The sequence below is a fragment of the Raphanus sativus genome, chromosome 2, assembly GCF_000801105.2.
Source record: "Raphanus sativus cultivar WK10039 chromosome 2, ASM80110v3, whole genome shotgun sequence".
Taxonomy (NCBI): Eukaryota; Viridiplantae; Streptophyta; class Magnoliopsida; order Brassicales; family Brassicaceae; genus Raphanus; species Raphanus sativus.
Window position 1 is genome coordinate 5,599,927 of NC_079512.1, and position 13,641 is coordinate 5,613,567.

The 13,641-nt window shown below is 38.3% G+C and overlaps 3 protein-coding genes and 1 non-coding gene across 5 annotated transcripts; 1 reads left to right on the top strand and 3 right to left on the bottom strand.

The window, feature by feature from the left end:
- Positions 1 to 3,454: 3,454 nt before the first annotated feature.
- Positions 3,455 to 5,632, top strand: LOC108842671 (sphinganine C4-monooxygenase 1). Its single transcript, XM_018615651.2, has 2 exons — positions 3,455 to 3,885; positions 4,880 to 5,632. The coding sequence occupies exons 1-2, from the start codon at positions 3,661 to 3,663 to the stop codon at positions 5,432 to 5,434; spliced, it is 780 nt and encodes a 259-aa protein (XP_018471153.2). The 5' UTR covers positions 3,455 to 3,660; the 3' UTR covers positions 5,435 to 5,632.
- A 544-nt stretch (positions 5,633 to 6,176) lies between these two features.
- LOC108842673 (60S ribosomal protein L34-2) lies at positions 6,177 to 7,522 on the bottom strand. Its single transcript, XM_018615652.2, has 4 exons — positions 7,362 to 7,522; positions 7,183 to 7,262; positions 6,588 to 6,697; positions 6,177 to 6,482 (listed from the first exon to the last, which is right to left on the bottom strand). Exons 1-4 carry the CDS (start codon positions 7,438 to 7,440, stop codon positions 6,389 to 6,391), a joined length of 363 nt encoding a protein of 120 aa, XP_018471154.1. The 5' UTR covers positions 7,441 to 7,522; the 3' UTR covers positions 6,177 to 6,388.
- On the bottom strand, positions 6,894 to 6,979 carry LOC130508882 (small nucleolar RNA snoR110). Its single transcript, XR_008943067.1, has one exon. It is a non-coding gene; the product is annotated as a small nucleolar RNA snoR110 (small nucleolar RNA).
- Positions 7,523 to 8,356: 834 nt separating the features above from the next.
- Positions 8,357 to 11,370, bottom strand: LOC108828413 (uncharacterized). 2 transcript variants are annotated; one of them, XM_018602115.2, is made up of 5 exons: positions 11,027 to 11,370; positions 10,198 to 10,938; positions 9,642 to 10,034; positions 8,989 to 9,221; positions 8,357 to 8,913 (listed from the first exon to the last, which is right to left on the bottom strand). In XM_018602115.2, the coding sequence occupies exons 1-5, from the start codon at positions 11,082 to 11,084 to the stop codon at positions 8,650 to 8,652; spliced, it is 1,689 nt and encodes a 562-aa protein (XP_018457617.2). In that variant the 5' UTR covers positions 11,085 to 11,370; the 3' UTR covers positions 8,357 to 8,649. The 2 variants fall into 2 exon arrangements, with proteins under 2 accessions (XP_018457617.2, XP_018457609.2); XM_018602107.2 differs by having other exon boundaries at positions 10,198 to 10,949; positions 11,027 to 11,369.
- Between the last annotated feature and the right edge of the window lie 2,271 nt (positions 11,371 to 13,641).

Consider the following 13,641-nt stretch of genomic DNA (forward strand, 5'->3'; position numbering starts at 1 on the left):
TACTGAGATTTGCCTTCCGAAAAAGGGAAATTTAGTATTTTTACTTAATAAAATAAGGGAACAAATAAGAGTAGAATTAAATAAAACATGAAAAATACGCCACCTTTACTCTGTTTTCTTTTGGTTCTTCTCGTCCTTCCTTTCCAGCTTAACCTATTTAAAAGAGCTATATAATAATTAATGAGGCGCAGCAAAGAAAGAAAGCTCTCTCCTCTCTCTAAAGCTCGTGAACCCATTAGCCATGAACATAAAGAAGAAAGGTAAAGTCCACCCATCTCCTCCTCCTCCTCCATCATTTCCTTCATCCAAAGGAGATGACTGTCTCTCTGTCCTGAAGCTTCTCCCCGCTGTGATTCTCCTCCTCGTCTCCTCTCTCTCCCCCGAAGATAAGCAAGTCCTTGCTTATTTAATCACCCCTTCAGTCAAAACCACCGCCCCCAACACCACCCTTGCCGCCTCCGGAAGAAGAAGAAGCTCATTTAGTTCGACGAAGAACAAGAAAAATGTAAAAATAAACGGGTACCCTTTTATTCGCGGGTAAACCCGTTTAACAAACATTCTTAGCGGGCCGACCCCGTATGAGCCCGTTATGACTTTATATAGAATTAAACGGGTACGGGCGCCGCCCGTTTAGAAATTGCCCGTTAGGCCCGCGGGCTTCTGACCCGTTTACACATCCCTAGTCTTGCCATACCTTGATGGAGAGCCCATCACCAACAACCCATCCCAAGTTCTTGAGGAGAAGATCTCGTCCCACCAAAACTGCTTCCTCGTTTATTAATTAAACCGTTAAGCCCAACTTCTATCTTCCACTTTTCCTTCTTTTTTTTCTTCTTAACCTTACAAGGCCCAAGCCTATCTGCAAATGACTCGGTTCCTTCATAGCCTGCGTTTGTTAACTTTTTATTGCATCTTCAGCCAGGTTTTCACCTGCGTTTGTTGCAGGTGTTGATCTTCTTTATGCGTGACCGTCTGCTTTCCTTTCCTGCTTTGTCTGTGAACTCTGTTCCTCTCCAGCAAACGTTGTGGTAAATTTGAGTATTTTCTAAGACACGTTTACATTACTTCCTTTTCTGTTTTCTTACTATCTCAACCACAGTCGATAGTAGATAAAGTCTTCTCACTGGATATAACTGCAAAATTTATTTGCGGTAACCAACTGGTACAGAGAAAACTCCACGTCTCGGGGTTATTATCAGTTTTTGTCTTTAGCTGAACTTCAGAAGGCTTACTTGGACAAGGAAGGCACGTTGAAAGTTGAGATCGTAATTAACGTTGTTTCTGCGACCAAATATTCTCCCATTACTAAGCGCTATACTATTTATACTGTTATTACACAATGCTGTGTCTTCAGTTTTTTTTATTTCTTTTGCTTGTATGTGTGTTATGTGGTGTCTACTTGTATTTTGTGTGTGTTTGATACTTATCGTGAGTGTGATGCAAGTGTGTATTTTCAACTATTTTGTGAGTTAGTTGACCCCGAGACAAGTCTATTAATCGTTTCCTAGCTTGCATGGCAACCATGGTGATATTTGCAATATTTTTTTTTTGCTAAATTGGGTGCAATGTTATTTGCTATTTACAAAGACGTTATGCCTAATTTGTAGGTTAGGCTAAGAAAGATAGCAACTTTTTAAAGTACCAAATATTGAAAACATGTTTTACAACCTGCAACTCGGCCAATTGTTTTCAATGTTCTACAACTCTTTTCTATATATTTCTCTTGTAGCCATGGACTTTGCTCCAAACCTTTTGAAAAGAATGAGATTGTCTGGTATTCAGGACCGGTTCAAACATTATGAAATTTGAAACAGTTAATAAATAATTACTATGTTTTGAAAAAACAATTGGGAGTTGGATGATCTGTACAAAGTCTACGAACAATTTTATCTCACTATGGCCACTACTGCATAGATTGTACACAAGTCAGAAGATCATGACAACAAGTTTCAAAAGTTTTATTAATTGTGAAGAATTGAATCTTCAACATTCTTCATTCAAATTTACAAAAACCAACTTTGAAGCAGTACGGCCCCGTTTTAGCGGACGACGTAGCAAACCATAGCATCACATACACTGTCCAACGAGTTTTTTTTCCTTTGTCAACCCATTTTCACTAAAACGAATTGCACAGAAATTACATAAAGATTTTGGTAATTTGCATAGATGGAAAAAATGAAGGCCCATATATGTCAAACCCATCTCCAGACACTCTAGACAGTTTTTTTTTCATCACCATTTTTGTCGATTTGTCTTATTTTCTTGTAGATTACACATAGATTTAATAGTTTAGTAACCAAAAATCCAGTTTTAGAGTTTTATAGTCATAAAAAGTGGATAAAATTGAGATTGTCAACCGGGCCTTCTAGCTCAGTTGATAAAAGGTTCACATCTGTGAGTTCTGTCTCTTGGTTTCGAATCCCGGCCACTGAGGATACCTCTGTATAATTAAAAAAAAAGATTGTCAATATATAAACCTCATAATTAAGCTTCATATAAACACATGGTATAACACGGGTGCATTTCTTAAACCATGGTGCAGGCGGTCAATACGCGGGTGGCCGCATAACATCACCACACCTGTTTAATTTGCCATGGTGAGGGTCCGTAGAAAGCGACAGTTCGTCCGCGTTTTAGAACAAAAGTATTTTATGATGATTGGATCAGGTTTAGGTAGACTCTTTCGGATCAAGGTTATTCGGTTACTAGTCACTTGCACACAATTAGATATTTAGGAATTTTGAGTTTGGATTCAGATCAGTTCTATTCGAGTCTCAATCGGTTCAGATATATAATTTAAATATATGTAATTTCGGATATATAGTGGGTTTGGGTAGGTTCTAGTATTTAAGATCTAAAATATCTGATATACTTGATATCCATCAAAATTTTGACGGTATATTTTCTAACATTTTACAAATCACCTAAAATAATAATAACTGAAATTAAACATTAAGAACTCTAAATATTAACATTTAAAATGACATATTACAAGTAAATCATAAATTAAATGGAAAATAAAGTACATAGAGTCATTGTTTTGGTTATTCATATTTTTTTTTGCTTGCTGCCATAGTTTTTTATTCGGGTAACATCGGTTTTCATCTTGACTTGTCTATTCAAATATTTTTTTATCAGCTCCTATTTTTCGGAATAGACGAATTTCGGATTCAAATAGTTACTTTTAAATTTTTGATTTAATTTCGGGTTGAAATATTTTTGGATCAATTTTCATTTCAGGTTATTCGGTTCGGGTACAATGGGCAAGCCTACCGGCGACATAGCAAACTGTGAGAACTACATACGCTGTCACCTAATCCAACGTGACAGTAGTCCCATCCCATACTAGTTTTTAATCGCTCCAGATTCCGCCACGTAAGCAAAAATCAAACCGAGATATTTACTTACAATTTCAATGAGTAGCGTTCCGCCACGTCCCACGTCGACAAAAAACACGAGTGTTGTTGTTATTTCTGTTCTCTCCGTTGTTGATTCGTTAAACTCAAAACACACAAACCCTAAAACGATCCCCAATCATCGATTAGAAAAAAAAATCAAACCCTTTGCGGATCTTTCCCCTCCTTTCTCAGAAAAAATCCATTCGGTTGATGAAACATCATCTGAAGCCCCGCGAGAGATAAAAAAAAACGCGATTTTGGGATGATGGGTTTCTCTGTTTCCGACGAATTGCTTGGCACCGTTGCTCCGATCGTTGTGTACTGGCTCTACTCTGGGATCTACGTGGCGCTGTCGTCTCTCGAGAGATACAGATTGCATTCAAAGGCGGAGGAGGACGAGAAGAATCTCGTCTCCAAATCAGCCGTCGTCAAAGGGGTCCTTCTTCAGCAGGTCGTCCAAGCTGCTGTCGCTATCCTCTTATTCACGGTAAAAGTTTCCAACTTTTTTTATGGTGAATCCACCTTTTTGGGGGTGCTTTTGATATCTCATGGTGGGACGTGTATGGATGATGAAGATTGGGTTTATGTGAAAAAAAGGTTGAATCTTTTGTGTGTTGATGTGTAGCTTTCACCCAAAAAGAGATGTATGTATTAATGATTCTTATGTTGACTGCAACGTTTGTTAAAGTTGTTGTTTTGTCTGAACGAGTTAGGTTTTGAGGGGTTTGATATGAATCTTAAGCTAAGACGCTAGAAGAAAGGGACTTTTTTTTCATCTGAAAACTAGGTCATAGATTTGGCTGTTTAGTTCCTTTTCTCCTCCTAGTTGTTGAGAGTAGTAACTCGAAACCTTTCATGACACAGAGATATTTAAAGCTTTTAGTGATTGGCAATTGCTTTGGGGGCTTGGGAGAGCATGATTAGCCACAAGGCCCCATTAGTTAAAGCTTTAGAAGAAAGCTTGAGTCGAGATAGGGTTGAGGAGGAGAACATAGAGTGAATGACTGTTTGCTTTGGGGGCTTGGGAGAGCTTAGGATGATCTAGAACTGACCATAGAACCCAATCTTCGCTTTGGTTTGTCTTAAGTTCTTTGAATGTTATTCTGATTCGGAGAAGAATAAAGGAAGATCTCGATTCGGGGTCTTATCAGCTTATCTTATGAGAAGACTATACTTGTATAGCAAAATAAATATTTTAGTGAATCAGATGCAAAACGAGTTTTTTTGTGGTGATATTATGACTTACGTTATAATCTGCTAAGCCTCATGGATTATTGGCTTGCCTCTGTCTTATCACGAGTGCAAACCTGTCTTGTCCTGTGTTATGTCCTAGACATGTATTTGATAAGTATATTTTTCTTACTAGGCATGCCTCTGATAGATTGATTCATCAATAGCTTTGTGTATCTTCTTTTCTGTTTATACTACTGGTTTTGGCTTTTTAAACACTCTTCAAACATGCTTTCTCCATTGTCACATAGGTCACAGGAAGTGATGCGGAAGCAGACAAAGCGCAACAGTTCTCTCTTCTAGTCGTATCCAGACAGTTCGTGATCGCCATGATAGTCCTCGACACATGGCAATACTTCATGCACCGATACATGCACCACAACAAGTTCTTATACAAACACATCCACTCTCAGCACCACCGTCTCATCGTCCCTTACGCATACGGAGCCTTATACAACCATCCAGTGGAAGGCCTTCTACTGGACACAGTAGGAGGTGCCTTGTCTTTCCTGATCTCCGGCATGTCACCGAGGACTTCCATCTTCTTTTTCTCCTTCGCCACGATCAAGACCGTGGATGACCACTGCGGTCTCTGCCTTCCTGGGAACCTGTTCCATATGGTGTTCAAGAACAACTCGGCTTACCATGATGTGCATCACCAGCTCTATGGGACCAAGTATAATTTCTCTCAGCCTTTCTTCTCCGTGTGGGATCGGGTGCTTGGGACTTACATGCCTTACTCGCTTGAGAAGAGAGAAGCTGGTGGGTTTGAAGCACGCCCCACTAAAGAATTCAAAGATGACTGATTGAGTTTCTTTGGGGGGTTTTTGAGTAATGTTGTGTGTCTTTGGGTTTATTGGATGGATACTTTTGTGTTGTGGAGATGTAGTTTTATCATCAGAAACAGAACTGAGTTACCATTTTGTCTTATTTTGTCACGGACGGAACTAGCTGTTGGATGGAGCTTGAGATTTGTATATATACGTTATTGAGTTGTTGTTCTACTCTGTTTTGTTTTGTTTTGCATTGCATTTGTTATGATATTTGTACAACCCACCTTTTCTATTGAGTTACTTATTTATCTACAAGATCGGTTTAAACAAGCTCTCTCTCTCTTACAAAACACTCAAGAGTTTGAAAGCTCACTTTCTGAATACTATCCATTTCAGTTTCACCCAATCCAAACGACATAGTTTTTACCTCCGTAGAGAGATGAGAGGAGAGCTGCGCAACACATGGAGCAGAAGGTGCCATACAGTTCACAGTCCAATACAATCCTAGTGCCTCCAAGAAACACCAATGGACCGTGCCTGCATTCCTGAAGAACAAAATCTTATCAGCGATGCTGTAGCAATGCGTCACTGGTCTGGACACAGCGAACTGATCCCATGTGTGATTAACATGGTAGATTCCTTGTACACCCAGTGTAGTTGCAGGACAGTAACATAGAGCAAAACTGCATTAGAGATGGTAAAAGCTAAGTTCATGTCTCAATAGAACTTTTTCTGGACAGCGAATGAAAAAAACTAATAAGCTAAGATGAAAAGCTACTTTGAATTGCACAATTTATTAACCGAGTAATATAGATCACATTGTTAAACACCATAGAAGCAGAGTAGAAACGTGATATTGTTAAACCAGACATTTAAACGAGAAAACAAAACCCAAGATTTGCTGAAACGTCGACAAAGTCAAAGACAAACGAATACAAAAAGCTTAAGAATTTGGAAGACGAAGAGTACACAAATGTTATATAGGATCTAGTTCTTGGGAGCACCCTTTTCCTTAGCCTTTTGGAGCTTCAACACCTTCTTCACTATCTTCTGCTCCTCCACAAGGAAAGCACGAACGATTCTGTCAACACAAGAAGGGAAAAAACAGTCAGATTTCATAAGAAACAATACTCAGTCAATGTGCAAAAAAAAAAATTGTTACAGAAAAAGAAGTCAAAGAACAAACCTTTCTCTAACAGCCAAAGCAGACAAAACACCACCATAAGCACGGTTCACGGTTCTCCTGTTCCTTGACAACCTAGATCTCTTGTACTCAGCAGGCCTCAAGTGAGGGATCTAAGGGAAAAAAGGTCAAATGAGTTAAATTTAAGTAAAATTACAACCAATAACCAATAAAAACGGTAATCTACATATCTAAGTACACCTAGTGATACCCATACGAAAAAAAAAACTAGTCATGTTCCTGTAATGAAAGATGCTTTCATTTACTTAATGTTCATTCTAGACTTTATAATAATTTTGAAGATAATTAAGATTTCTGCCACCAAGTAAAACAGAACCATCCTTACATATAAAAAGGACAAGACATTAAAAAGACAAGGCGGCACTGAATGTAGCTTATGATAAAGTTATGTCCTGGTGTGGATTCATCTAACCAGCACAAGACCGTCAATAAGCACAAAAGACCATACTGCATTTCTCTATACAACTCAAATTAATTAACTCCAATAATCCATTTTCACATAATATGTAACCAAATAATATAGCAGCATCAATCTAAGTACCGCATCTCACAAGAGAGACAAGATCAAAGGACTTACACCCTGAATACGCTTGCCGGTAACGGGGCATTTTGGTCCACTAGCACGCTTTTTAGTGGTCTGGAATGTCAATTTACCACCTGCCAAAGATCAAGAAAGATGTCAATATACATTGGATCGGTGGAGATTATTTAGATTTCGATTTTTCAAAAAGGAGTGAGAGAGAGAAAGAGACAGACCAGGGGTTTTGAGGATCCTGTGCTGGTTCGATTTGGTGGCGTAGCTGTGACGCGAACGGTATACAAGACGCTGCACCATTTTTTTGGCTGCTCACACTCTTCTTCCTCTTTAGGGTTTTTGGCTTTGACGGAGCGAGAGAAGTGTGATTTATATGCTATGATATCTATTTAAAGCCCTTTCCTACTTCTTAATACTCCCTAATGCCCTAGATTGGACGGATCAGATTATCTTGTAGTTTGATGAATCAACGGACGAGATTCGTTTGTTTTAAGTTATATTCGGGCTTAGCTTGGGCTTTATATTGTGGTCCATCTTCTCTTACTAAGCCTATTTACGACTCGGGCTTTAAGTCCACGGACTAACCCCACATACAGCCCACGGAATTGAATTCGGTTCGGTTTTAGATCATTAGCATGTGACTTGAAAGGACCTGAAATCATTTTATTTATCTGTTGTCCAGGTATTCGGTGAAAAGATACACAAATTTGGGTGATATCCGGTGTTATTTAGTTAATTTTTGGTTTATTTAAAATTTATCAGGTTTATTTTAGTTACCGCTCAGTTTTTGATTGAACCGAACCAAATCGGAAAAAGATTTAAATTTTACAAAACTCGCCAATCGTTTCTTAGCTAAACGCCTAAACCGAAAGTGAAACACATGAAACTAAAACCAAAACTAAGTAGAACTACAAGAAAAGTAAAGATTCTGTAACAACCATTACTTTGTGAGGTTATTTTTGGTTTATTTTCAATTTATTCAGTTTCATGTTTGTCAAACAGGTTTTTGCTATCTTAACATTTACCAAAAAAAAAACATGTTTTTGCTTGTAAAGCCAAACCAAACCAAACCGGGAAACCTCGGTTCGGTTTACTTTGGTTCTAGCCGAATGCCTAGCACCGCAGAGACTGACACTCATGACGAGTGACTCGTCAGAGCTCTGCCACAAGAAAGAGCCATGTACGAATTTCCCTTGTTACCATGTAGTAATAATAATAACATATAAACATCATGCAACAAAGGACTTGAACTATCAATACAAGTAGAGCTACCATTGTCCTGAACTAAAAGAAGGTAAGGATTCTGTAACAACTAACAACCATTACTTTGTGATGCTCTCTTAGATCAAAATTCATTCTCTGGTAACAGTAATACACGAGAGAAACAAAACTAAGATAACACCACGGAACATTCAGTACCTTCTTAACATTCTTTCTCAGGAACAAAGACAATTAAAAAAAAAAGTCATCTTCCTGGATCTCATCTAATATCTCTAAGCAGAGGCAAATCTAACAAGGTAACAAGGAGAAAGATGGTTCCATGTGAATCTTCCGAACATTGAAACTCATTCTATTAAGTTTCTCCTGACACCAAACCAGCTTCTCTGTCGTCAGCTTTGACATGGTCATCACTCTTGAAATAACTCTCAGTTCGATTTGAGCTATCAGTAACTCATCCTTCACTCTTACACTACTACTCTTCGACTCATTCTTCTTTAACTTCTTCACTATGCAGCATTGACTCCTCAGTATCTCTTTTAGCTTCTTCTCCTTCTGAATAGAGGGCCAAGAACATGGTCTTGAGTAAGAAATAAACAGACAACAACAATGAAAAAGAGTTAAATATACCTTTTGGAGATGGGTTCTCATATCTGTCAAGAGCTCAAGATCTAGAGGATCTTGCGGAGAGACTTGTGTTTGGTGAGAAACTTTGATCACTGAACTTAACTCATCTTTGTCCGCACAAAGAAACTCCCAGAAAACACGCATTGATTCTAGGATAATCTCTCTTAACGTTTCAATCTTTACCGCGAACTCTCCTTCGTTTCTACACTTCTTATTACTCTTTGAAGAACGATCATCTGATAAACACTCAAAATATTATTTGTCAAAAAAAAAACTCAAACTTATTAGCTAGTATTTAGCAAAAAAAAAAAAAAAAAAAAACTTATTAGCTAGTGCAGTCTCAAATTAATTATTTATAAACTATGTTCAAAAATATTAACAAAATAATGGTGTAGTTTTAAAATGAATATCTCCCATCTTTCTAAACTAGAAATCCTAAATTTTATAAACTATAAATCCTAAAATTTATAAACATATTTAAAAATTGAAAGTTTTAGACTGGTTATAGATTATTTTAAAAAAAATATATATTTTTTATTTTTAAATTTGGATTTAAATTCTATTCGACCGTTCAACTTGCGGATGCTAAAAGATGGCCTTGCTATTAGCAAAGGCTCAGGATAAAATAAAAAATGGTGAAAACATGTTTTTGTTACCTCTAACAAGTGGAATCTGAAGGAAGTTATGAAAATGGCGACGGTTCTTCAAGTAAGTCTCAACTCTAGATGAGTTTTGAAATGGTTCGTTCTCCACAAACCTTTGAAGCAGAACTTGGAACAGTTGAAACTCTCCAGCTACTAAATTGTATTGATAAGTAGTAGTAGTAGCAGCAACGTGAGAATCAAACTCCAAAAGTTTTGTGTATTGCCAACGAAGCATCTCCCAGGAGAGGCAGAGTTGGCTTACGTAGACCGTCTCAAAGTCTCTGCTCGCTTGTCTCTCAACAGGGTCACGTTCAAGCTTATGTTTCTTGAATGGCCATAGATTCTTATGAGGCGGTTTAACTTTGTTTCTGCTTGGTTTTGATGAATCTTTTAGCTTTAGCAAACCTGTTTAAAAAAAAATCATTATTAAAAAAATGTTTAACCATAGACCCCACCAAGTAGGTGAGACAATATTTAACAAGGAAAGATACATTATTTATGACCTCACCAGACAAAGATTAAAGATTCTGAAGAGATGTCATGGTTGAGAAAGAGATGTTTGACTTACTGATGGAATGCATTGTCTGAGAATCAATAACGTCGAGCTTTCTCATTTTAACAGCGTAGTTCTTGTAAACCTTGTGAATCTCACCGATCATGTCTTTGAACTGATCTTGTTTCGGTTCGATCTTGAGTGGTTTCAGCTCTTGTAATGGAGTCTCTGCCTCTTCAAGAATAGTGCACAACCCTCCTGTTCTCGCTGTTCTTATCTCTGTTTTCAGTTTCTCAATCACATCACTATGCTCATACTCATCATCATCTGAATCATCATCATCTTCAAAATCATATGCTTCTTGTTCTTCATCAAAACCCATCTTGAACTCTTCTTCTTCTTCTTGATAAGGAATCTGAAAACTTGGGTTGAGTTCTATAAACTCACCCTCCTCATCGAACAAGTTATCTTCAACACCAGCAAAACTCTCGTGAGCTAATAGTCCTTTTAAGACGCCAGACCTCATGAACTCATAAACCAACATGTCTTCCTTCACGTGTTCCTTTACAAAACAACCTTCCGACAGTGACGTCACCAACTTGTTATTGTTCTCAACTACAAACGGTTTCTCCACAAGAACGGACTCATCAGAGAAAGTCACCATCTTCATCTCTTCTTGTACAGCAGGCGAGTGATAATCACGAAAAACAAAGCGGAAAGCTTTAGGCTCTTCTACATAACAAGTTATGCTCTTGTCCGATAAATAATCGCATCTCTTGTTGTGAGTCTTAACCACGACCAAGCTTGTCTCTTTGTCTGAATGAACTCTAATAAAACAAAACACATTAATCAAAAATAAATAAACAGAGTAAAGAACAAGAAGAGAACGTATATGCAGTAGTACCTGAAGATGGAGGCGAGAAGGATGAAGAAGAGGTTACAGAGAGAAGACCAGAAAGCATCGAGAGTAGTGAAAGCGTTTCCGTACATAAACTGCGTGAAACCAACACAGGAACGAGTATAAGTCTTCGTCGTAAGTGAACCTCTGTTGAAACCCATCTCGATAGTTTCAACTTTCAACGTGTTATCGTGTGGGTTTACTTTTACAAAGTAAACGACAACGTTTTGTTTTGTCTTCCATCAACAGAGTTACAAATCATTTTTCTTCAATCAGCTGCGAGATTTGTGGTTGGGAGATGACTTCACCATTACACGGCAACGATCCTTTCACTGACTCTTCTTTATATATGAATAGTTCTTCATTTTTTTGTTAGGAATATTTTAAAAGAAAATAAATAAAATGTTTTTTTATCAGTTAGAGAATTTTGCCTATGCTTAAGATGTCCGAAAGGTAGAATAAAGTTTTTTTGGTTCTCGGTCAATACGTTACTACTTTCTTCTTTATTATTCGAATAACTCTAATTTAAATTGTTTTCTTTATTTTACTACAATATTTATGTCTTGGAGAACGGACACTGTTCAACCTGAAAAAACTCAAGAGTCAATATATACTTGAGTGAGTTACCAAATAAGACACTTTTGTCTTTTGTCTTACACAATAAGACACTTTCAACTTGTGAGACACAATTGCTGGTTTCGATGCAGTATTGAGACCATAATACCCTTATGTTGAGAAAATGAAATTAGTTAACGTTAGAAAAAATAAATACTAGTTGTGTATGTGTTGTTTATTAGTTTACTTAGAAGAACAACAAATCAGTCATAATTGTCTTAAACCTAATCTAATTATCAACCACTACAACCTCCACTGTGGACCCACCTTCACCCCGACTTCCATCTTCATCTCTCCACCCTCACATCTTCCACCTTCACTGTAACGAACACAGCCTCCTCCTTTTGAATAGCCATCTCCATCACCATGTATCCACTCACCTCTTTCACCTCCATATCCACCACCACCTCATCCATAACTATCCGTTCACCTCCGTATCCACCACCATCTCATCCATAACTACCCGTTCACCTCCGTATCCACCACCATCTCATCCATAACTACCCGTTCACCCCGTATCCACCACCATCTCATCTATAACTACCCGTTCACCTCCGTATCCACCACCATCTCATCCATAACTACCCGTTCACCCCGTATCCACCATCTCCTCATCCATAATCACCACAACCTCCACCGCGATATTCACCGCCACTTCCACCACGGCCTCCATCCTCACGTCTTCCATCTCCACCGTATCCACCACAACTGTATAAAGCCTCATGTCTTCCAACACCACTTCCCCCTAACCACCACAGCTTCCACTGCGGAATCCACCACCACCATTTTTTCCACAGGACTGAGCTTCGTAAACCATATCCACCACCACTATATTCAGGCTCACTTCTACCACCACTGCCACTGTATATATTTTCACTGCCTTAGTCGCCAGAACTAGTCTCGTCGGAACTCACATATCCTCCACGACTCCACCACAATCGCCAGATCTCCCCCAAAGCTCAAAAACTCGCCGCTTCATCGGAGCATGGCTTCGTCGGAGAGAAGATACAGCTTCTCTCTCTCCTAAGTGTTTAAAAAAAACGGTCAACGAATGAAGTTCGGATCTCTCGAGTTGATGTGCTCGACCCACCTCCATAACTGATTCAATCCGTGAAGAGCAAAGCCAACGAAAGCGACAACTAACTTGCTCGATTCACTTCTCTCGGCTCCACCTGCAACTTTTCAAGAAAGACGACGGCGATATTGGACGGCAATGAAGGAGAAGACGTGTTCCGACTTCGCTTCCGGGAACTCCGCAAAAGACAAAACAACACAATAGTTGGAGAAGACGAAATGCCGAGCTCACTTACGGCGGATTCGACCTCACCCACGGCGAATCCCGAGCTCATCCACCGTCACCTCCGCCACCACGGTCTCCATTGGCAACTATGCGGGACTGAAGTTTGTTTATTGTGATGTTGCGACCATCAAACTCCGGTCCGTTAATCTTTCAATCTCTCTCTTCCATCTCTCACTTTTTTTCTCTATAATAAGCACTGGATCGTAAACCATCTAATGCGACATCAATTTTTTTTTTTGCCGTAAAAATTCATAGATCATTGATTGGAAAAAAGTTCTGAGTTTAATTGATTTTGGGTTTTAATGATTATCGTTAGAAAAAATGTATAAATAACATATAAAACAAAACGAAAAAGAAAAGAAGAAATAGGCTTTGATTTAGTGTAGGGGCAAAATAGACATTATATACACTGAAAGTATACCTCCAGCAACAAGTGTTCTTTTGTATCATTGTAAACTGAGAAAGTGTCTTATAAGGTAATTTTTTCTATATACTTGCATTGCTTTTCGGGTTCTTCATCCATTTGTCACTTTGCTTTCAACACATTCATTGGCTCACATGCTCCTTTTCTTTCTTGGAGTTACAACTATTTATTTCACTTTCTTTTTGGAACAAACTATTTATTTCACTGAACTCATCTTTTAAGAGTTAAAACCATCATTTTAACCCAAATTATTTGGTAAACTTGAGCGAATAATCGAAAAAT